We start from the raw sequence: 25,423 nt of genomic DNA, 5'->3' as shown, positions 1-25,423 counted from the left end.
TTATAGCCAACTTAGACATTGCTTCTGAGTTCTAGAAGCACTGTAAAAATAGCACCCAATTTCCTGATGATTTACTGTGGTAGGGCTGTTGGGCAACAGAGGATACAAATAAAAGAATGGAAACCTGATAGTTTTTATTGCCTAATGACTCTCGCAACCGGTTTGAATGATAAGCCGTAAAGAGAACTTGCTTCTTGACTAGCATCCTGAGGTCATGCCCCTTAAACAGTTTCATCCTGTGGATGGACTGCTGGCCTCCTTGATAGATGGGAGCTGCCTTAGTGGTCATTGTAGGTGACTGGGGACATAAACTAGAATAGATAGGGGCAGCTACCCAGTTAAAGGCCCTAATCTTTTCCCCACAATTAAAAATTTCATCTCTTTACCCATTGGTCAATGAGCAAACTTGCATTTTCACATAAGGATATGGTTGAAGACTGAAATATTAGCTTTCAGATTCAGATTAAATACAAATGGTGGAATGATAAAGAACAAATTTAAGATAGTGGCTATCTGGGAGTTCCCTTCCTGGTGCAGCAGAAACAAATCCGACTAGGAACCATGAGGTTTCTGGTTCAATTCCTGGCCTTGCTCAGTGGGTTAAGGATCCTGTGTTGCTGTGAACTGTGGTGTAGGTCAAAGAGGTGGCTTGGAGGCGGGCAGCTATAGCTTGGATTAGACTCCTAGCCTGGAAACCTCCATATGCTGCAGATAGAGCCCTAGATAAGCAAAAAAAAAAAAAAAAAAAAAAAAAAAAAATTCGTGGCTATTTCTTATAGATAGGGGAATGGATTCAGGAAGGCATGCACAGGGATGCTAAAAAGACTATTATTTTTTAATCTGTCAAACTGGCACATGGGAGTTTATTATTTTATCCTCTACAGCATTTTGGGGTTTGTGAGGTTTTTTTCCCCATATATTTTTGAAAAAAAAAAGTCAGGTATAGAAAGCAGAAAGGCATTTGTCTGCTGTGCTCATGAGTACAGAAAAGAAGGGTTACCATCCAGCTCTCCTGTTCATCCCTTTCCCCTCCCTCCTCTCCTCCTACCAATCAGTGATGTTTTAATTTTCAGTCCTGCTATTCTTCTATCTCAACATGCCTGTTATAGGTTGTGGGCGTAAATGCAAAGAGACTCCGCTAGAGCTGCTCTTTGTGATCGACAGCTCAGAAAGCGTGGGGCTGGAGAATTTCCAGATCATCAAAAACTTCGTGAAGACTCTGACGGACGGGGTTGCTCTGGACCTTGCCACGGCCCGCATAGGCATCATCAACTACAGCCATAAGGTGGAGGAGGTGGCTCATCTGACACAGTTCTCCAGCAAGGACGCTCTCAAGCGGGCGGTGGACAACATGCAGTATCTGGGGGAAGGCACCTACACGGCCACAGCTCTCCACGCCGCCAACCGCATGTTCGAAGCCTCGAGGCCGGAGGTGAAGAAGGTGGCCTTGGTCATCACAGATGGACAGACAGATACCCGGGATGAAAAGAATCTGACAGATGTGGTGAAGAACGCCAGTGATATCAATGTGGAAATATTTGTGATTGGCGTGGTGAAGAAAAATGACCCCAACTTTGAGATGTTCCACAAAGAAATGAATCTAATTGCTACCGACCCAGATAGTGAGCACGTTTATCAGTTTGATGACTTCATTACTCTTCAAGGTAAGACGCTCCAGCTCCAGGAGAAAGGAATTTACACTGCCCTTCCAAGTACCACATCACTGGATTATCCTGAATGGAAATCAGGAGGCTAATGAGGCTTTTATCAACATTAATTTGTAACACAGAAACTCAGGAAGGCAAAGACAAATTACCATTTCGTATTATTTAGTTCAGAGAATACAGTCTTTTAGGATTTGGGGGCATTACTGAGATTAGTTCATTTCTAAAAGTTCCCTAACTTGGATAAGAGATGGAGCAAGCCAGGAGCAAGGCAGAAAATAGCCGTAGAATCAGAAGAAGTACATGATGAGTGAGAAAAAAAAAGTATGGTGATCCTAAGGGATGAGAGACACAGTGACTTCGATTATTCTCTTCTATTCTCTGTTCTTATGAAAACGCCTAATGGAGAGTAAACAAGTTGATGTCAGGAGTTGATCTTAAAGAACAACTCTGCCTATTCCTCCTACACTCAGTCCTGATCCAATGGATTTTGCTATGCTGCTTTGCCCTTTCACATGAACTGGTATTTCCTTGTGAGGCCTTAAGACATTGACTCATCTGTGATTAAAGTGCGATCAGTATCACTTTACAATGAAACATTCCAGTTCTTTGGAAACTGCTAGCTCTTTCTGGCAGGGCCCACACTTGGCTAGCTTGTGAAATAAGTAAAATTTATGCTTAACACCTTTGCAGGCTTCAGTTTGACCTCTTCCTTCCTTCTCCACCCATCTAGGAGCCTGACCTGATGTGGCTGGGCACAGGCCATCATCGCTTCAGGCTGCCCCCAGCCTCCTCTGGGTACCAGGCTGGCTAGCCATAAGGAGAACAGACCACACTCAGACCTTCCCACTTTCCATTTCCCGCTTTCTCTAGAACTTTCTAACCTGGGGTCCCTTAACACCCCATTGGATGACTGGAGGGTTTATCTGGTTTATTCAATCTCACTGGGCTATTAATGTGTTAAAGTGGCCAGAAATATTACACAGTTCAGAGATAAGTTATATTTTAATAATTGAAAAGCATTGTCATCTTCACCAAAGGAGTTAGTCATTTGTTCTAAGCAGTGGGGGATATGTGTTTTGACTAGCTGGCTTTTTGCAATGCCAAAAACCATAGGTAACCGCCTGTTAAACATATTATAGGCAAGAAGTGCTAATTCTACAGGGTAATTCACAGTTAGCCAACACCCTGGGTAACAAGCATTGAAGTCATTCTTTTGCCTATTGAGCCACTGTATATTATTATGGAAGTTCCCAGGCTAGGGGTCAAATCGGAGCTATAGTTGCTGGCTTATGCCAAAGCCACAGCAACACCAGAGGCAAGCTGTATCTTCAACCTACACCACAGCTCATGGCAACACTGGATCCTAACCCACTGAGTGAGGCCAGGGATCGAACCTACATCCTTGTGGATACTAGCATACTAGGAGGTTCATTACTGCAGAGACATCATGGGAACTCCCATTGTATATTATTAAATTATTTAATTATTCTACAGGTGATGTAAAAATGCTTTAAAACTAAATTCCCTTGGAGTTCCCATCGTGGCTCAGTGGTTAACGAATCCAAGTAGAAACCATGAGGTTGCAGGTTCAACTCCTGGCCTTGCTCAGTGGGTTAAGGATCCAGTGTTGCTGTGAGCTGTGGTGTAGGTTGCAGACCCGTGTTGCTGTGGCTCTGGTGTAGGCCGGTGGCTACAGCTCAGATTCAACCCCTAGCCTGGGAACCTCCATATGCTGCAGGTACGGCCCTAGAAAAGACAACAAAAGACAAAAAAAAAAAAACCCACAAAAACAACTTAGTTCCCCTCATGGTTGATGTCAAGGGATGGGGAAGTTCAGTTTATTTTAAGGAGAGCACAGAAGAGCTCTTTTTTTTTTTGTCTTTTTTATTATGGAAGTTCCCAGGCTAGGGGTCAAATCAGAGTTCCACTCAGAGCTGTAGCCACCAGCCTATGCCAGAGCCACAGCACTGTGGGATCCAAGCTGTGTCTGCAGCCTATACAACAGCTCACAGCAACACCAGATCCTTAATCCACTGAGCGAGGCCAGGACTTGAACCCATGTCCTCATGGATGCTAATCAGGTTTGTTAACCACTGAACCACGACGGGAACTCCAGAAGAGCTCTTTAAACAGGTTTTGAGTGATGTTTCATTGTTCCTATTAACACCTTTTCTGTTTCTCTTTTAAAAGATACCCTGAAGCAAAAATTGTTTAAAAAAAGTTGTGAGGATTTTGAATCCTACCTCTTCCAAGTTTTGGGTTCACCACTGCTTGAACCTGGATTTGGGCTATCAGGGGAAGAACTCAGTGAAGCCACTCCAGAGCCCCGGAAAGAAACTTCTGAGTATGTAAGTAACTCTCTTGCTTAATTTGTGAGCCTAAAATCGTGTAGTCTCATTTATATCAAAGAACATGCTGCCCTACGCTGTCAAGAATCCACTGAGGATTCCTATTTTCAGGCCCTTGGCCCTAAATATTTGCATTTGTGTCTCTAGATTTCTAGTTCTGAAAGAGCTCTGGGGCTTATCAGCATGAATATGAGATTTTAAGATAGTTCCCTATTTTATAATTATTAAATGTTGCAAATAATATTATTATATTCCTGCCACCACCAAAAGTAATCCTATACACTATAACAGATTAATACTACACTGTTTGAATCACCCACTTGCCACACTGGCAGATATTTTCATACTGGGTCACAGTTCTCCCTCATATGTCCATGTATCTGCTCCCCACTTTGCACCCTCTCAAGTTTCTTCCCAGCGCACCCATGCTCAGCCTGCCACTCTCCCACTGTTGCATCCGGGAACAGGGAGGGAGGCTCTGTACACGTATGGCACAAGGTAGATGCTCCATTTCATAACTCCCCCTTTATGTGTGCATGAGAGAACAACCTCCTGAATGAAAATGTGCTTGACAGATGTAATTGTCCTGGAGTTCCCGTCGTGGCTCAGTGGTTAACGAATCCGACTAGGAACTATAAGGTTGCGGGTTCGATCCCTGGCCTTGCTCAGTGGGTTAAGGATCCAGCATTGCCGTGAGCTGTGGTGTAGGTCACAGACGTGGCTCGGATCCCGCATTGCTGTGGCACTGGCGTAGGCCAGCAGCAACAGCTCTGATTAGACCCCTAGCCTGGGAACCTCCATATGCCTCAGGAGTGGCCCAAGAAATGGCAAAAAGACAAAAATAAGTAAATAAATAAAAAGATGTGATCGTCCTGATCGCAAGCTTCTGGGCATTAACTTCCACCAATCAGGTCATGAGCAATTTTTAGTTTCTTTTAGGTTAAAAACTGGAAAGTCTCTCATTATTACTGGTGAATGAGTTTTGTAGCTTCTTCCCCACCAAGTTAAAACTACATCAGTGGTAGGCTGATATCTGCAACACATTTGGACATCACTGAGCAATCAGGCATACAGCAGTGCCCCTGATGTGTAAGCTCAGTCAAGTTCCTCTGTTGCCCTTTTATGAAGCCTTCATAGGCATGAAAAATTCGTTATGAGTAAGCGTAATAATATTCCAGCCTTAGGATTCAAGTTTCTTGTTGGACTGAAGCCCTGAGACACTTCTGAATCAGCATTTGGGCCCAGGATCATTCAGGAGTCTGGCCTTGGATGCCATGCCTATGGGGACAGAGTTTAGGACGTGTAAGATTTTTATATTATGTTCAAAAAAGGACAGAAAGACCTGTAATATGTTTATAGTTGATTAAATACTGACTTCGAGATGGGTAATTCCATATAGTGACAGACTGCCCCTGGACTGTAGATTGAAATTAACACACATTTATACCACGTGGCTTGTATCAGGGGGTCAACAAACCCCTTGTGTAAAGGGCTGTATAGTAAAGATTTGGCGTTTTGCCAGCCACTTGATCTCTGTTGCAGTGACTCAGTCCTGCCTTGGAAGTAGAAAAGCAACCATAGCCAGTAATTAAATGAATGAAAATGGCTATGTTCAGATAAAGCTTATTTCCCCAAACAGATAAAGACTCAGATTTGGCCATGAAAGTTTCCAGCCCTGGTTTTTATTGAGCACTTTAAAGTAAATCATAGAAGATAATGTACAAAGTCTATTTCCTCCTGCTGTGTGACTTACCCCTTTGTCCCTCCCCTAGTCAATCTGTGTCCCTTTGTAAAAACTTCCTACACAGTGTGAACTTAAGTTTTCATCTAGCAAGTGGTGCCCAAACTGAGGTCTCCTTATAGTTCATGAAGTTCAGCAGCAGGTATTGATCACCTAATTGCAGTGTTAGGTAATGCCTCTTAAGACACAGTTCCTACCCTAGAGAAGTCTTGGTCTATCAGAGGATGAGTAAGTACAAGGAGTACTAAGAACTTTAGCAGAGTTGTGGCTGAAGCTGAAGAAATGGTGCAGTTAATTTCAGGGCAGATTAATGCAAGGGTTTACAGAGGAAGTGATGTTGAGCTGAGTTTTAAAATAAGGAAGTTTTTCAAGGCATGCCTACAGGGAAGTGTATTTCCAAGAAGAGGGAACATCTGGGCAAATGGGAATCCAAAAGGCATGGCATCTTAAAAAATAAGGACAAATTGAATCTAATTGGAGCCAAGAGTATATATGCTAAAATGGCAAGAGTTAAAATGACAATTTGAGGACTAATTATGAAAGCTTCATGTGTCAAGCCAAGGAGCTTGAACTTCATTCATAAGACAGGCAACCAGGAGAAAGCAGAGGAGTTTTTAAAGCAAAGGTCATATGGTCACACTGGGTTTTAGGGTGAAGATAAATAGCAGGAATGGAGGAGAGGAGACTGGATGTTGGGATATGGGGAATAATGGGCCAGGTGAGAAATGATGAGACCTTAAACTAAGACAGTGCCATTGGAGTAAAAGGAGGCCCGGGTTGGAAAGCCATTTCTGGGGTAGAATGAACAGGATTTAGTTAACTGAATGGTTTGGAGGTTTGGAAAATGGTTTGAGGATGACAGTTGGATTTCTAGCTTGGAGAAAGGTGAACTCAAACACCATCTACTGAGATGAAGAATGCAGGAGGCAGGGGAGGATTCTTTGAAGGAAAATAATGGGCTTAGTTTATACCAAAGTGACATGCAAGGCAATGACACAGAATGAGGTACAGCAAGACTGTCTCTGGTGTCATGACAGAGGAAGTCAGATACCCAGAGAGACAAGTGATGTTAATAGATTATGACAAATGAAGTACCTAGTAGCTGGAACGAGGAGGGCATAAGAAGGGTAAACCCAAGATAGTTTGAATTTATAACACCAAGAGTCACATGGTAGGAAACAAAGCATCACTTGGGCCTCCATAGGGGGCCTCTGACTGAGATAGTGGGAGCTTGCAATGAACTTGAACTTGGATAGCCCCTCATGTCTCCAGACTTTCTCACCCTGACTCTCTCTGCAATGCAGAAGTATTGAAGTAAGACTGTATTTTTTGCTTTTCTTTTTAGGGCCGCACCTGCAGCATATGGAAGTTCCCAGGCTAGAGGTCGAATCAGAGCTGCAGCTGCAAGCCTACACCACAGCCACAGCAACACGGGATCTGAGACATATTTGTGACCTATAAACAGCTCACAGCAATGCTGGATCCTTAACCTGATGAGCGAGGCCAGGGATCGAACCCATGTCCTCATGGATACTAGCTGGGTTCATGTACTGCTGAACCACAACAGGAACTCCTAAGACTGAATTCTTAAAAATGAATGTTCCTAGTAGATATTAGGCTGAACAAACATATGCATTTATATTCACATTTAGATCTCCATCTTAAGTATATATAATGTATACACATACACATAAATACAAAAACATTTATATATCTGTGGATGCACATCCATCTATAAGTTTAATTGCAGTATCCAAATATCTGAAGTAATGTGAATCTGTCAAAATCTTTCCAAGAGATATTTAGGAACCAGACAAAGGCTATATACCACCTAGGGCTAAAAAAGAAACCTGAAGATTTTCTTCAATGAAAAGTGTCAATTATAAAAAAAGCTTGTGTACATAGGAAATCCTTATCTTTCATGGAACTAACCATGCTGGCACTTCATGTTCCTTTATCCTTTCTGGGTGTGGCAGGTTGGGGAAAGATTTCTGGGATGTGAATGGGAACAGTGCAATCAAATCAAGTAAACACCACTTAATCAGACCAAGTGGGTATATCTAGTAATGGCCCATTAAGCAAATAAGTATATTAATTTCCTGCATGAAGTCACTTTTTTTGGTCATTCTAAATTTATTAATAAAGTAATTTTGATGTACAGGGTATTTATTCACTGGAGCTGGTTTCTCATAACAATAGTCTAGATTTTTTCTCCCCTTAAAAAGAGTAGAAAGGAAAGAAACCCTGTCTACCCTTTCCATAAAGCTCATTTTTTTGTATTGCAAAAAATTATTTCCAGAGTGCAAATAACTTAGATAACTAGCAGCAAAGATTTCTTTCTCTCTGTAGAAAGGAGGCTGTGGAATTTCTATGAGGAAGGAGACTGCCAGTCTGGATGAGAAAAGTCCCTCTGAGGGTCTTCTGCATGAAGTGAGGAGGTGTGGTAGAGAAAAAAGGGGGACCTACAGTGTCTCTTGCTTCTATTTGATAGGGTCCTATTGTAAAGTCCAATGCCAGCCTTAAGCAGAGGATACATGCTCCTCATTTCCAGGGAAGAAATGGATATTCTGTATCCATGTAAATTACAGAAAACTAACACAGTCTGGCTTGGCCCCACCCTCTCTTTCAGTGAAACCTTATACCCACTCCCCTGCCCACTTGCCTCACTTCCCCTGCCCACCACTGTCATCAAGCTGCTCGAAGATCTCCATTTTAATTTTTACTCTATCTCTCACATCTCTTACTCTCCTTTCTCTATAATCCTTACTCACTCTTAATCCATCTCAAGATCCATCTACGGGAGGCCACTTCTGAAACAAGGGTTCCATTGGCAGTTTTTTCAAGAACCAGAGCCTTAAGTAGGTTCTGCCTTGATATTGGCCCTGGATGAGTCCCTTCATCCTAAGACCTGACTGTGGGCTCTGTCCTCAACTCCGATGTGACACTTGTTAATCTCATGCTGTTCTCTGAGGCCCAGTCCCTCCTGCCTCTTCCAAGACCAGGACCTTCCTTCAGTGTGGTGCCTTTCCTGCCAATACCTCTGACTCCTACCCTAGAGTCAGTTAATATGCTTCAGACTTCCATCTAAAAAAGGCCCCAAATCTCTCTTAGTTCACAGTTCCCTTTTGTTGCTGTCCTATCTCTATCTTTTTATAATAAAATTATTCCTCAGGCCAGTCTCTGCTATCTCTGTCTCACACACATACTCTCTCTCTCCTTCCCTCCATCTCCCTTTGGCTCACACTCTCAACTTCCTCACTACCATTCTCTGGGGAAACCCTCTGAAGTCAGGCTACTGCCTCCAACATGCCACTGAAGCTCTGCTGGAAGAGTAACCCACAATCCCTTAATTGCCAAATCCTTAATTGCCCAGTTTCTTACCCAATTTCTCTTTTGCATTTAATACCAGCCATCTCTTTTTTTTTATTCTGAGAGTCCTCTCTCTTCTTGTCCTCCTTCCAAGCATTCTTTCTCATTGCTTTTGGGACTTTTTTTCTCTGTTTACTCCTTAGTGTTAAACTCAGTTTTTCTGATATCTGCTCATAGCCTGCTTCTTTTATTCCATATTCTCTTTCTGACTTCCAAAGCCATGTATGCTAAAACTCTCAAATCTGCCTCCCCAATCCAGGCCTTTCTCCTGGGTCCCAAATTCATATTTTGATTGTCTTCTTCTCAGTGTCCCACAGTGATTCATATGAAATATAACTGCAGGGCTGCTCCTCTAGATTTCCTTCCCAGTGGTGTATTCCTAACCAACCAGCCAGGAACCTGGCAAGAAACCTGGGATACACCTGTAGCTCTGTTCTCACTGTACCTTCCACACTTGGTCCTCCTGTCTCTGGTCTGTTCTTATTATCCCTTGATTTATGCTCCCAATTCCCTTCTCCTCATCAGTACCTCTACTATCTTAGAGCAGAACCTCATAATTTCTTATCAATATTAATAATATGCTCAAAAGTCTTATCCCATCTCTCTTTTCTATATCCTCTTCAGTTTATCCATTGATGGTATCATTTTACTTTATTTTTTGCTCTTTTAAAAATAATGTCATTGATAGCCATTAGGCACATGAAAAGACACTTGACATTGCTAATTATTAGATTAAGGCAAATCAAAACTACAATGAAGTACTGCACACTGGTCAGAATAGCCATCATTAAAACATCTATAGGCAATATATGCTAAAGAGGATGTGAAGAAAAGGGAACCCTCCTACACTTTTGGTAGGAATGTAAGTTGGTGCAGCCACTATGGAAAACAGTATGGAGTTTCCTTAGAAAACTAGAAATAGAGTTATCATATGATCCACTTGTGGAGGTATATCCAGACAAAACTGTAATTCAAAAAGATACATACAACCCTATGTTCATACCAGTACTATTCACAATAGCCAAGACATGGAAACAACCTAAATGTTCATCAACAGATGAATAAAGAAGATGTGGTACATATATACAATGGAATACTACTCAGCCATAAAAAGAACAAAATAATGCTATTTGCAGCAATATGGATGCAACTAGAGATTATCATACTAAGCTAAGTAAAATAGAAAATACCATGGTATCACTTATGTGAAATTTTAAATATAACACAAATGAACCTATCTATGAAAGAGAAACAGATGCACAGACATAAAGAACAGACTTGTGGTTGCCAAGAGGGAGGAGATTGGGGAAGCGGTGGAGTGAGAGGTTGGGGTTAACCAACATAAGCTATTATAAACAATGGATAAACAATGTCCTACTGTATAACACAGGCAGCTATATTCAATATCCTATGATAAACCATAATGGAAAATACTGTTTAAAAAGAGAATGTATATATAGGCATAACTGAATTGCTTTGTTGTACAGCAGAAGTTAAAACGACATTGTAAATCAACTATACTTCAATTTAAAAATAACATCATTGAATTATTTCTCTTATATGTAATTCCATTTTGGCTGAATTTTCTTAAAAACCTGTCTATTAACACCATGGCATATACTTTAACTTGGTATAAAGCATCCATGACAGAGTAGGAAAAATACATAAATATTTAAATACATCTGTATTTTCTTCCTATATCCTATTCAAATAAATTTTATAGGTTACTCAATCATGTTATACTCACTATTGAATGAAGTAGCCTACCAAAGGACATAATCAATACTTTCAAAACTTTTTAAGCTTTTGAAAGATTTGGGACTATGCCTGATATTAGTTTAGTTTCTCCACTGCCATGAAAATTAAGTTGATTTCCTGAAATCAGACCTAAATATTTTAAGTGGCCTCAACTAAGCCACATATACAGATATGGCTATATTGGTCAAACCACAAGTATTTGTTTATAAAATAAAACTATTGCTCTCTGATTGTGGTAGTCAAAAACACTCAAATTCTTCTTGATAAAACCTGGCATAACCACTAATAATTAGTATTTCTGGGGAAGTATCTGTGTAAGGATCATATATGGCTAATCGTAGATTTATTAGCCTTAGGAGAGTTCCTTTTCTATGGAGACAAAAATAAATAAATAAATAAATAACATATTGCAAACTGATCGAGAAAAAATATCCCAGATTTGGATGTCAGGAAACTCGGCTTGTAGCCCCAATGCTGAAGCTAAATCCTTTATTTCCTTGTCTCCAAAGTTTATACTTTTCCTAGTTTATCATTTTAGGGATTGGGATGCATCCATTTAGTATGCCGTGGTCTTTCTTTAGACTTAAAATTTATAGTGTATCTCACCCTGAATGACATCTTAGAAATGAGATCTGATAACCATTTGACATTTAGGTGACTCACCTATTTCTTAAGGTTTCTGTTCCCTCATTTGTAGAATAGGGAATTATTATCACAATATTCTTCCTTTTGTAAAAGCTTGTGATTAGATCAGTCAAAAACCTTTACTGGGCAGTCCAGAATGGAGGATATTATATTAGTGAATGAGAGGGTTAAACAGAATAAAATCCTGTGGTTTACCTCTAGGAAAGCTGTAGCTGATCAAGGTTGATGCAGCCTAAACTCGAGGTGTTCCTGCAGTCCTCCGCAACCTTAAATGCAAATAGAGAGCATTCAGTTTAAGTGCTTGAATACTAAGAGACCTGGCAAAGAAGTGTTATCACCTGGGAAGAGTCAATCAAGGTCAGAACCTGATAGGTGCTGGCAGTGGAGCCAGGCAGAAGCAGAGTGCCCATAGCCAGGTGGGAGAAACGTGGACCTGCACAGATGGGAAAGGCCAAGTCTGAGCACATGGGGTCATGCACATGATCATTTGCATTCACCCAGACAAGCCAGTAGCTCAGGTCTGAAGGGCTTGTCTGGGTTCTGGGTACTGAGCTACAAGGAGAATATTTGGAAATCAAAAACCAAAGGACCTTCTGGAATTTTCTGGCACCTGGCTAGCAGTCCTCCTTTAGGTTATACCTTCTATTCACATTATTGGATGATGCTGGAAATCTATTTTCCTCTCCTTAAAGATCTGCTCTAAGATTGAAAGGGACTGACAACAACACATGTGCTTGTCCAGCTACACGAAGCAGCCCTGGCCTCCTGGCAGAGGTCCCACATGCGCCCCTAGTTCCTCTTCCCTATCTTACTGTGTAAGCTGTGCTTGGAGTGGGGACCATTGTGGTGGACCAGTGAGGTGGGAGCAAAAATGTGCAGAGCTGATAGGCAGCCTGTTGTGTTTAGGTTTAAGATTTATTTAAAAAAAAAAAATACAGAGAATGCATATAACAAACAGCAGGGTGCCCACCACCCAGACATAACTGGTGTTTCCATTTATTCATCACTCTTAAAGTCCCTGCCGTTTTTCTTCAGAGTCTCTTTCTCTTCCTCCTCCCTCTAGAAGCAGCCACTGTCATGTATTTGGTGTATATTTTAGCAGTAAAGTTGGGGGCTGCTTAAATTACAGTTTCAGAGTTGGAAAGTATGTTAGGGTCTAATCATTTCCTATTTTAAAATGATGACATTAAAGCCTAGAAGAGTAATGAGTCCAAAGTGGCCCCAGTCCCCTCTCTCTCTGTCTTTCTCTTACCCCTTCTGAATTTATCCGTGGCAAGTATTTACTCTCCCATGCTCTCCAGATTTTAAATAAGGAAGAAAAAGCAGGAAAAGAAAAAGAGAAATGTGGCATGGCTTATCAGGGAAGTGCACGTTGCAAAACAAGAAATAAAGGAGAGGAGAGGATTAAAGTTTAACCATGCACCTTCTAGAAGGGGAGCATTAGTACTGACTGGGTTATCAGGAAAGAGAACTTTTCCTGGGCAGAGGTGGGAAGGTTGGCAGCCTGAGGCAGAATGAAGGCCAGGAGGAACTGAAAGGTATTCCGGGAGAGGTGTGAGGCAGGGTTAGCAACGTGTGGAGAAGGCGGAAGACGTAGATGAGTTGAGGAACTTTTCACCATCCAACTTCTTCTCTCTTTCCAATCATAATGTATCATAAATGGTGATTGTTTAAGGAAAGATATTAGTGGGAGTACAAGCTGGTAAAACTTTTTTGGAGAGAAGTTTGTCTCAAAAGGCTTAAATCTGTGTGTTCTTTGATCAGAATCAGACATGTGGTTTCCAACAAGACAAAAAAAAGTGAATAAACTAAATGTTTAAAAAAGGCCATCATAGTTATATATATTCTATATTCAAAATGGTTTTATAGAGTCACAATAAAGTATTTGGAACCACATTAAATTTAAAAAAGCCCAGAAAACCAAACATACAGTATGTATGTATGTATGTATGTATGTATTTTTAATATATGCACGTAAAAGAAACCACCTGGTTTATTTCTGGGAGGTGGAATCACTGTGATTTCTAATTTCTTTTTGTTGCTTGTCCAGATTTTCTAAATGCCCTTCAATGAACATGTTTGCTTTTATAATAATTATAAACATGGCAAACTGTAACAATTATGTATTTGTTTAAATAAACTGAAATCTCACGGAGCCAAACGATAAAATTGTTCTTATTTATGAAAAAAAAATTATTTCATTTATTCTAGAACCTGAGGTTTAATGCTCTAGTTATCAAAATTCCCAAATGATGATGTGATTGAAAAAGAAAGCATGTATTCCTAAACTCCAAGAGATAACAACTTCTGAGGCCTTAAGGTAGTGAAGAAGAATTTAGAGGCTGAGTTAATTCCTTTAAGAGAGAAGTGTGCTGCCCAGTGAACTTTTTTTTTTTTTTAAAGTGGTACTTGTGCATGTGGAAGTTCCCAGGCTAGGGGGTGAATTGGAGCTATAGCTGCCGGCCTACTCCACAGCCACAGCAATTCAAGATCCAAGCCACATCTGACCTACCTAGAAGCTTGCACTAAGGCTGGATCCTTAACCCAACCAAGTGAGGCCAGGGATCAAACCCGCATCCTCATGGATACTAGGTGGGTTTTTAACCCACTGAGTCACAATGGGAACTCCCCAGTAAATTTTTTTTTTTAATTACTCAATGAATTTATTACATTTATAGTTGTGCAATGATCATCACAATCCAATTTTATAGGATTTCCATCCCACAACCCCAGCGCATCTCCCCACCCCCCCGAATTGTCTCCTTTGGAAGCCATATGTTTTTCAAAGTCTGAGTCAATATCTGTTCTGCAAAGAAGTTCATTGTGTCCTTTTTTCAGATTCCACATGTCAGTGAGAGCATTTGATGTTGGTGTCTCATTGTATGGCTGACTTCACTTAGCATGATAATTTCTAGGTCCATCCATGTTGCAAAAAAATGCTGGTATTTCGTTCTTTTTAATGGCCGAGTAATATTCCATTGTGTATATGTAACACATCTCCTAGATCCACTCCTATGTCGATGGGCATTTAGGTTGTTTCCAGGTCTTGGCAAATAGTGCTGCAATGAACATTGGAGTACATGTGTCTTTGCAACTCATGGTTTCCTCTGGATAGATGCCCAGGAATGGGATTACTGGATCAAATGGTAGTTCCATTTTTCATTTTCTGAGGAATCTGCATACTGTTTTCCACAATGGTTGCACCAATTTAAAATCCCACCAACAGTGTAATAGGGTTTCACCATACCCTCTCTAGCACTTATTTTGTGTAGACTTTTTGATGATGGCCATTCTGGCTGGTATAACGTGGTACCTCATAGTGGTTTTGATTTGCATTTCTCTAATAATGAGTGATGTTGAGCATCTTTTCATGGGTCTTTTGGCCATCTATATGTCTTCTTTGGAGAACAGTCTGTTTAGATCTTCTGCCCATTTTTTGATGGGGCTGTTTGTTTTTTTTGGTATTGAGCAGTAGGAGGTGTTTATAAATTTTGGAGATTAATCCCTTGTCTGTCGATTCATTTGCAAAGATTTTCTCCCATTCTGTGGGTTTTTTTCTTTTCATTTTGTTTAGGGTTTCCTTTGCTGTGCAGAAACTTTGAAGTTCTCTTAGGTCCCATTTGTTTATTTTTGTTTCTACTGTCATTACTCTAAGAGGTGGATCAGAGAAGATGCTGCTGTCATTTATGTCAGAGAGTGTTTGGCCTATGTTTTCCTCTGGGAGTTTTATAGTGTCTGGTCTTATATCTAGGTCTTTAATCCATTTTATTTTTGTGTATGGTGTCAGGGAGTGTTCTAATTTCCTTCTTTTCCATGTGGCTGTCCAGGTTTCCCAGCACCACTTACTGAAGAACTTGTCCTTTCTCCATTGTATATTCTTGCCTCCTTTGTCATAGATTAGTTGGCTGTAGGTGTGTGGGTTTAATTCTGGGCTTTCTTTCCCATTCCACTGATCTATTTTTCTGTCTTTGTGTCAGTACCATATGGTTTTGATGACTGTTGCTTTGTAGTATAGTCTGAAGTCAGGGAGCCTGATTCCTCCAGCTCCGTTTTTCTTTTTCAGGATGTCTTTAGCTATTCTGGGTCTTTCGTGCTTCCAAATAAACTGTAAAATATTTTGTTCGAGTTCTATGAAAAATGTCCTTGATAATGTGATAGGGATTGCATTGAATCTGTAGATTGCCTCAGGTAGCCAAAATGATAATATTGACTCTTCCAATCCAAGAGCATGGTATGTCTTTCTATCTACTTGTGTCATCTTTGATTTCTTTCATCAGTGTCTTATAGTTTTCCGAGTACAAGTCTGTTGTCTCTTTAGGTAGGTGTACTCCTAGGTATTTTATTCTTTTGGATGTGATGGTAAACAGAGTTGCTTCCCTAATTTCTCTTTCTGATCTTTCATTGTTAGTGTATAGAAATGCTGTCCGTTTCTGTGTATTAACTTTGTATCCTGTGACTTTGCCAAATTCACGGATGAGCTCTAACAGTTTTCTGGTAGAGTCTTTAGGGTTCTCTAGGTATAGGATCATGTCATCTGCAAATAGTGACATTTTTACTTCTACCTTTCCAATTTAGATTCCTTTTATTTCTTTTACGTCTCTGATTGCTGTGGCTAGGACTTCCAAAACTCTGTTGAATAGTACTGGTGAGAGTGGACATCCTTGTCTTGTTCCTGATTTCAGCGGGAATTCTTTCAGCTTTTCACCATTGAGAATGATATTAGCTGTGGGTTTGTCATTAAATGGCCTTTATGATGTTGAGGCCTTTATGATGTTGGGTGTGTCATTAAATGGCCTTTATGATGTTCCCTCTATGTCCACTTTCTGAGAGGTTTTTATCAGAAATGGGTGTTGGATGTTGTCAAAGGCTTTTTCTGCGTCTATTGAGAGGCTCACATGGTTTTTATTCTTCAGTTTGTTAATGTGTTGTATCACACTGATGGATTTGCAGATATTGAAGAACCCTTGCATCCCTGGGATACATCCCACTTGATCATGATGTACAATCCTTTTAATGTATTGTTGGATGTGGTTTGCTAGTATTTTGTTGAGGATTTTTGCATCTATGTTCATCAGTGAAATTGACCTGTAGTTTTCTTTTTTGTGGTATCTTTGGCTGGTTTTGGTGTCAGGGTGATGGTGGCCTCATAGAGTGAGTTTGGGAGTATCCCTTCCTCTGCAATTTTTTGGAATATAGAAGGATAGGTGTTAGCTCTTCTCCAAATGTTTGTTAGAATTCACCTGTGAAGCCATGTGGTCCTGAACTTTTGTGTGTTGGAAGTTTTTAATCAGTTTCAATTTCAGTGCTTGTGATTGGTCCATTCATCTTTTCGATTTCATCTTGGTTTAGTCTTGGAAGATTGTACCTTTCTAAGAATTTGTCCATTTCTTCTAGGTTTTCCGTTTTGTTGGCATATAGTTGCATGTAGGAGTCTCTTATGATCCTTTGTATTTCTGTGATGTCCGTTGTTACTTCTCCTTTTTCATTTCTCATTTTATTGATTTGAGTCCTCTCTCTTTGTTTCTTGATGAGTCTGGCTAAGGGTTTATCAATTTTGTTGATCTTTTCAAAGAACCAGCTTTCAGTTTCTTTGATCCTTTCTATGGTTTTCTTCGTTTTTATTTCATTGATTTCTGCTCTGATCTTTATGATTCCATTCCTTCTACTAACTTTAGGTCTTGTCTGTTCTTCTCTCTCGAGCTGCTTTAGATGTAAAGGTAGCTTGTTGATTTGGGCTTTTTCTTGTTTCCTGAGGTGGGCTTGTATTGGTATAAACTGTCCTCTTAGAACAGCTTTTGCTGCATCCCATAGGTTTTGGAGTGTCGTATCTTTGTTGTAATTTGCTTCTAGGTATTTTTAAATTTCCTCTTTGATTTCTTCAGTGATCCATCGGTTGTTTAGTAGCATGTTGTTTAGTCTCCATGTGTTTGTGTTTTTTGCAGTTGTTTTCTTGTTGTTGATTTCCAGTCATATAGCATTGTGGTCAGAAAAAATGCTTGACATGATTTCAATTTTCTAAAGTTACCAAGGCTGGATTTGTAGCCCAGGGTGTGATCAATCTTAGAGAATGTTCCATGTGCACTTGAGAAGAATGTGTATTATGTTGCTTCAGGATGGAATGTCCTATAAATATCTATTAAGTCCATCTTCTCCAGTAACCTTTAAAGGAACATTCTCACCTGACAGATTGTACTTCTTAAATGTAGCCTAAGGTCCACTGGGTTTTTTTTGTTTAAATAATCTACTCCTCATTCAAGCTAATCTTTTAAGTTATTTTTTGCTTAAAATGAAGTAAGCAAAAACAAACATACAAAAAAACCACACACACATCCAGTATTTCTTTCCTAAAACAGGCATTTCTGATTTTGCCACTAGCTTAACAACAATTTAGGAGATGCTTTAGACTATTAATTACTTGGACCTTTAGAGTCCCTTGTGGAAAAGGAGTTACTGAGAAAGACTTTTCCTAAACTTAAAATTCTGTAGTTCTATGAATATAACAGTAGTTCACATTTAAATTATCATCTATATACACAAGATCATTCTGAAAGAAAGAGGAACTCCAAGTGACCCATAGTTTTAACTCCATTTGTACCAAAAGCTGTATCTGGGGTTAGTGAAAAGTCACCAGTCTGTTTGAATTGAGTGACTTTTATATAGACTGGTAACCAGACCCAATGTAAATATTTATTGATAATCATTTAGTCATTGTAAATATACATATACATGAGTAATAGAGATAATTAGTCCCTCCCCATTATGTGTATACACCAGCCTGAAGTGGTCAGAAAAATCTTTTTTTTTTTTAAAGACACAGCTGAGGTTTTATTTATTTATTTTTTATTTATTTTTTTTTATTTTCCCACTGTACAGCAAGGGGGTCAGGTTATCCTTACATGTATACATTACAATTACATTTTTCCCCCAGCCTTTCTTCTGTTGCAACATGAGTATCTAGACAAAGTTCTCAATGCTATTCAGCAGGATCTCCTTGTAAATCTATTCTAAGTTGTGTCTGATAAGCCCAAGCTCCTGATCCCTCCCACTCCCTCCCCCTCCCATCAGGCAGCCACAAGTCTCTTCTCCAAGTCCATGAGTTTCTTTTCTGAGGAAATGTTCATTTGTGCTGGATATTAGATTCCAGTTATAAGTGATATCATATGGTATTTGTCTTGGTCTTTCTGGCTCATTTCACTCAGGATGAGATTCTCTAGCTCCATCCATGTTGCTGCAAATGGCATTATGTCATTCTTTTTTATGGCTGAGTGGTATTCCATTGTGTATATATACCACCTCTTCCGAATCCAATCCTCTGTCGATGGACATTTGGGTTGTTTCCATGTCTTGGCTATTGTGAATAGTGCTGCAATGAACATGCGGGTGCACGTGTCTCTTTTAAGGAGAGTTTTGTCCGGATAGATGCCCAAGAGTGGGATTGTGGGGTCATATGGAAGTTCTATGTATAGATTTCTAAGGTATCTCCAAACTGTTCTCCATAGAGGCTGTACCAGTTTCCATTCCCACCAACAGTGTAGGAGGGTTCCCTTTTCTCCACAGCCCCTCCAGCACTTGTTATTTGTGGATTTATTAATGATGGCCATTCTGACTGGTGTGAGGTGATATCTCATGGTAGTTTTGACTTGCATTTCTCTTATAACCAGCGATGTTGAGCATTTTTTCATGTGTTTGTTGGCCATCTGTCTATCTTCTTTGGAGAAATGTCTGTTCAGGTCTTTTGCCCATTTTTCCATTGATTGATTGGCTTTTTTGCTGTTGGGTTGTATAAGTTGTTGATATATTCTAGAGATTAAGCCCTTGTCGGTTGCATCATTTGAAACTGTTTTCTCCCATTCTGTAACTTGTCTTTTTGTTTTCTTTTGGGTTTCCTTTGCTGTGCAAAAGCTTTTCAGTTTGATGAGGTCCCATGGGTTTATTTTTGCTCTAATTTCGATTGCTTTGGGAGACTGACCTGAGAAAATATTCATGATGTTGATGCCAGAGAGTGTTTTGCCTATGTTTTCTTCTAGGCGTTTGATGGTGTCCTGTCGTATATTTAAGTCTTTCAGCCATTTGGAGTGTATTTTTGTGCATAGTGTGAGGGTGTGTTCTAGTTTCATTGCTTTGCATGCAGCTGTCCAGGTTTCGCAGCAATGCTTGCTGAATAGACTTTCTTTTTACCATTTTATGTTCTTGCCTTCCTTGTCAAAGATTAATTGACCATAGGTGTCAGGGTTTATTTCTGGGTTCTCTATTCTGTTCCATTGGTCTGACTGTCTGTTTTGATACCAGTACCACACTGTTAGAAAAATCTTTAACTTAGGTGTTCATGGATACCTGAAGTAGAGGAGAGATGTCATTTCCTGAGCTTTTATTGAAATAATGAATATCAAAGAGTTGGGGAGAAGCAGCAATGCTTAACTTTTCTTTAAATATTCCCAAAAGCAAACTAGCTTTTTGACTTGCTATCACCAGATTTAAAACTGTGATTTTTTTTTGTCTAGGTCAGTGTCCCAGGAGCCCAGAACAGAGAGAATGAGCCTTCAGAGCCCACCTGGACTGCCAGCCTGGCCACCACTCCCTTTTCTGAGACCATCCCTACCCCCACACCCCCTGAGGATCAGGCAGAGGATCTGGAAACCAGAACTCCAAGGCCCACTTTGAACTTTGATCCAGAAAAATTGGTGCATAAAGGTAAGAGGTACCTGCCAATTATCTGCTGTATCTAGGAAATGGAAAACAAGGAATAAGATGGCCATTTATTACAAACCCACAGCCGATGAAATACTCAGTGGTGAAAATGTGAAAGGCTTCCCACTAAATTCAGGAACAAGACAAGGATGCTCACTCTTGCCACTTCTGTTTAACACAGTATGGAAGTTCTAGCCAAAAATGATCAGACAAGAAAAAGAAATAAAATGTATCCACTTAGAAGGGAAGAAGTAAAACTCTCACTCTTTATAGATGACATGATACTTTTTATAGAGAACCCTAAAGGTCTCCATACAAAAACTATTAGAATAAATGATTTCAGCAAGGTTATAGGACACAAAATTAATATACAAAAATGTGTTGTTTCTATACACTACTAATGAAATATAAGAATTGAAAGTGAAAAAACAATCTTGTTTAAAATTGCATTAAAAAATAAATTTATCATTACCAAAAGGAAAAAAGGGGAAGGGGAAGGATAAATAAGGAGTTTGGGATTAACATATGTATATGAAATACTGTATATGAAATAACCAATAAGGACCTACTGTATAGTATAGGGAACTATATTCAATACCTTGCAATAATCTATAATGGAAAAAATCTGAAAAAAAGTATGTGTATACTTAAGGAATAAAAACCCCTATAGGACTATAGAAAAAGGGGGCTATTCTCCCCCCTCCAAACAGCCCTGGGAGCTATTTGCTTTCCTTTACTAAAGACTTTGCTTGCTTAAAAATATATGTGTGTGTGTATGCACATATAATATGTGAATCACTTTGCTATACACCTGAAACTACCACATTGTAAATCAACTACACTTCAATTTAAAAAATTTTAAATATTATAAGAGAAAAAATATATAAAAAATACTAAAATATCTAGGAATAAACTTAACCAAGTATGTGAAGGACTTATGCTCTGAACACTATAAAACAGTGATAAATGAAACTGAAGATGATACAAAGAAATGGAAAGATATCCTGTGCTCTTGTGTTTGAAAAATTAATATTGTTAAAATAGCCATACTATCCAAAGCAATCTATAGATTTAATGTAATTTTGTCCAAATACTCATGACATTTCTCACAAAACTGGAAGAAGTAACCTTAAACTTCATATGGAACCACAGAAGAAGGAGAAAAAAAAGCAATCTTTAGAAAAAAGAAAAAAGCTGGTGGTATAACCCTTCTAGAGTTCAGGCTATACTACAAAGCTACAGTGATCCTAACAGTGCAGTGTTGGCACAAAAACAGACATATATATCAATGGAACAAAACAGAGCACCTAGAAATAAACCCACACACCTACGGTCCATTAATGTGCAACAAAGAAGGCAAGAATAAACAATGGAGAAAGACAGTCTCTTCAACAAGGGGTACCAGGAAAAATGGACAGCCATATATACAACAATGAGATTATAACACCCCCCATATCATATTCAAAAATAAACTCAAAATTGTTTAAAGAACTAAATGTAAGACCTAAAACCATAAAACTCCTAAAATAGAATGTGGACAGAACACTCTTTGACATAAGTTGTAGCAATTTTCTTGGATCAATCTCCTAAGGCAAAGGAAATAACAAAAATAAACAAATGAGACGTAATTAAAGGCTTTTGCACAGCAAAGGAAACCATAAACAAAACAAAAAGATAACTTACTGAAAAAAAAAAGATAACCTACTGAGTGGGAGAAAATATTTACAAATGATGCAGCTGACAAGAGATTCATATTCCAAAATACACAAATAGTTCATACAACTCGATATGTTAAAAAAAATCAAATGACCCAATCAAGAAATGAGCAGAAGACTTGTATAGACATTTTTCCAAAGAAGACATACAGATGGCTAACAAGCACATGAAAAGATGCTCAAACCCCTCATTATTAAAGAAATGAAAATCAAGACTACAATGAGATATCACCTCATACCTGTCAGAATAGCTATTATCAAAAGTCTACAAATAATAAAATGTTGGAGAGGATTGGAGAAAAGGAAACCCTCTATAATATTGGTGGGATTGTAAATTCACACAACTACTGTGGAAAACAGGATGGAGGTTCCTTAAATAACTAAAAATAGAACTACATATGACCCATCAGTTCCACTCCTGGGTATATGTTTGGGGGGAAAAACATTAATTCCAAAAGATACATGCACCCCAGTATTCACAGCCATACTATTTATAATAGCCAGGACATGGAAGCAAGCCACAAAAAGATGATTGGATCAAGTAGTTGTTATCTATATATACAATGGAATACTACTCAGCCATAAAAAAAATGAAATTCTGCCATTTGCAGCAACATGGATAGACCTAGAGAATAACAGGCTTGGTGAAATAATTCAGACAAAGAAAGACAAATACTGTATGGTATCACTTATATGTGGAATCTAAAAAATTATACAAATGAATATATATGCAAAACAGAAATAGACTCACAGATATAGAAAACAAATATGTGGTTACCGAAGGGGAGAGGGAAGGAGAGAGAGACAAACTAGGGATATAGGATTAACAGATATAAACTGCTGTGGGTAAAAGTGATAAGCAACAAGGATATACTTTATTGCACAGGCAATTATAGCTATTGTCTTGTAATAACTTATAATAAAGTATAAGCTGCAAAACCACTGAATCATTATGCTGTACACCTGAAGTTAATATATTATAAATCAACTGTACTATAATTTGAAGAAAAAGAGAACCCTTTATTTTACTTTTTTATAATTTAAAGGGAATAAATTCTATAATAAAATTATATGTGATCATAGTGGTGCTTTCTGTGAACCAACTGGGAGAGAATGTGTACAGATGGCCAAAATCATCCTCATTCCAAATATCTTCATTTCCAATCAAGTCCAAAGTAAATGAAGAAGTCCTGTCTTTCTTTCATCAACTAATCCACACAAGAAGATTAGCCAATGAAGGCTCACAGTATTATACTTTCAGGGAAATATGCATTTCTCATGGGTTTCATCAAGATCAAAGACTTTTATGTTTTCAAAGGAATGAACATCTGATGGTGATGATTCCAGTGATGGAAGAAATATTTTGGGTATTGAGGAACACTTCCTGAACGTAGAACCCTATCTTTTTTAAGTTGGTGTGTTAGTGTACATGGAGAATGAGCTTCATAAAGCTTTTACTTTTCAGTGAAAGACAATCTCTAAAACATGCTATCCTTTTCTCATTCCAGATCCTAGGTGTTTGGAACCCCTAGAGCCAGGAAACTGTGGTGAATATGTGGTTCGATGGTATTACGACGAGCAGGTCAACTCCTGTGCCCGCTTTTGGTTCAGTGGCTGTAATGGTTCAGGAAATAGATTCAACAGTGAAAAGGAATGTCGAGAAATCTGCATTCAAGAATGAGCAAGTAAATCACCCTGTACTGAGTCAAATCTGTGCCTTTATCAACAAGCCTAGGAAGAACCTCTGTAATTTCAATATTTACCCAATACAAATAAAACACCGTATTTTTTGAGTGTGACCTGAGCATTGACAATTCATAAACATAGTCGAATCCTTACCACCACCCTAGGATGTAGGTATTATTAACTGTTTTTACAGGTGAGGAAGCTAAGGCTCTGAGAAGTTTAGGAACTTCTCAATGGTCACTCAGCTAAAAAGTGGCAGAGTGGGGGTCTGACCCAGGGTTGTAATCTCAGAACGTAGGCTCTATCTATCTCACAACCTGCAATGTGGTTCTGATTGCCATCATTCCTTTGCTAGGTATTGTGTCAGATCAAACTCCTGCCTCAGACCACTCCCACTCTTCCTGGCTCCCCCAGTCCCTCCCACCTACCTCAGTCTCCCAGGTCCCTCAGAGCCCTGCCAGGAGCAAAAGGCAGGTGGTAGGGAAGGATTTGGTTTGCACATTATAAGTGATGGAAGTATGTTTGTATATAGATGATGGTGAGATAAGAAAGATACCCGGCTTGGGGGAAACTCAGAATGACGGAGTGGTTCAGAGAGATGAGAGACTCTGGGATAGGAGCAGGGATGATTAAGAGTAGTTCAGTTTTTGCCTCACTTGCTCTCAAAGTGATTAGGAAACCAATCTGAATTAAAATGACTTAGATTTATTGACAGTGGTCACTCTGCACTTTTCCAACATATTTGGAAGAAAAACCTTTATTATATGTATATTTAAAATGAAAATTCTCATTTAGATGAAGAAACTTTTCCCACTCTTCTTTTAAAATGTATAAATGCAACTTGCAATTTAAGGGGGTGAAATGGGAAGGTACTTGACAGCTGAGGACTGCTTGATATATGTAATTTTATATGAAAATCACTTAAATCTCTATGTATCTCTAATACACAGTCTTATTTATTGTAGAGCTTTAGAATTATGGTGTCATAGTCTGGCCTTTTGCAACTTGCTACTTTTCATTCACTGCTATAATTAATCCCTGTTTTACCATATCTAAATGTATTTCTAAATAATTTATTATTTAGGTTTTTGAGCTTTAAAAAATTGGTTTCATAATACATAATTCTTTGCCACTTGGTATGTTATTATAATTCATACATGCTCATTTACTTTCATAGTTACATAATGTTGGTGTGAATATATCACAGCATGTTTAACCATTGCCTTGACTATGTTAAATGGTTTCTATTTAATATTTTTCATTATTCCACCAGTGTTGCTATGGATTCTCTTACACACAGCATTGGCTGTACATATACCATTGTTTTTCAACCTCAATGTGGAATTGCTGGGTTGCAGGATATGTAAACATTCAACACACACAAACATTGATTTGGCCCATTATAAATTTTTCCCGGTTGTGTATAAGAGTTCCCATTGCTTGATATTCTTTTTAACACAACGTTGTCAGGCTTCTTCATTTTGCTAATAGTACATGTAAAATGGTATCTTGTTTTAATTTGCCTTTATCTGGTAACAGCTTAACTGTATTTATTTACCATCTGTGCCATTGCTTCTGTGAAATGTTTGTTCATAATTGGGGAGAATTTTCTCGTTGCATTGTTTGTCTGTGCTTATTGGACTTCTGGTGTTCCTTATATATTCTGAAATTGAACTCTTTGCTCATTATTTGTGTTGCTAATAGCTTGTGGCTTGTGTTTTTTACTTTACTCTTTTCCTTTTTAATAATGAGCAGAAGTTCTCAATTTTAAGGCAAATTTGCCCATCTTTTCTTTTGCAGCTAGCA

General features: G+C 38.9%; 1 protein-coding gene across 2 annotated transcripts in view; it reads left to right on the top strand.

The window, feature by feature from the left end:
* The window catches only part of COL28A1 (collagen type XXVIII alpha 1 chain), a 166,216-nt gene extending 142,486 nt beyond the window's left edge, over positions 1-23,730 (top strand). For both annotated transcript variants that reach the window (XM_047753700.1, XM_047753699.1), the window contains exons 32-35: positions 1,110-1,664; positions 3,858-4,015; positions 20,030-20,219; positions 23,440-23,730. In XM_047753700.1, coding sequence (XP_047609656.1) covers positions 1,110-1,664; positions 3,858-4,015; positions 20,030-20,219; positions 23,440-23,612 — 1,076 coding nt within the window. In that variant the 3' untranslated portion in view covers positions 23,613-23,730. The remainder of the gene's footprint in view (positions 1-1,109; positions 1,665-3,857; positions 4,016-20,029; positions 20,220-23,439) is intronic.
* Positions 23,731-25,423: the final 1,693 nt, after the last annotated feature.

The sequence above is a fragment of the Phacochoerus africanus genome, chromosome 11 (assembly GCF_016906955.1).
Source record: "Phacochoerus africanus isolate WHEZ1 chromosome 11, ROS_Pafr_v1, whole genome shotgun sequence".
NCBI classification, from domain to species: Eukaryota; Metazoa; Chordata; class Mammalia; order Artiodactyla; family Suidae; genus Phacochoerus; species Phacochoerus africanus.
This window is presented reverse-complemented; position numbering and strand designations above follow the sequence as displayed.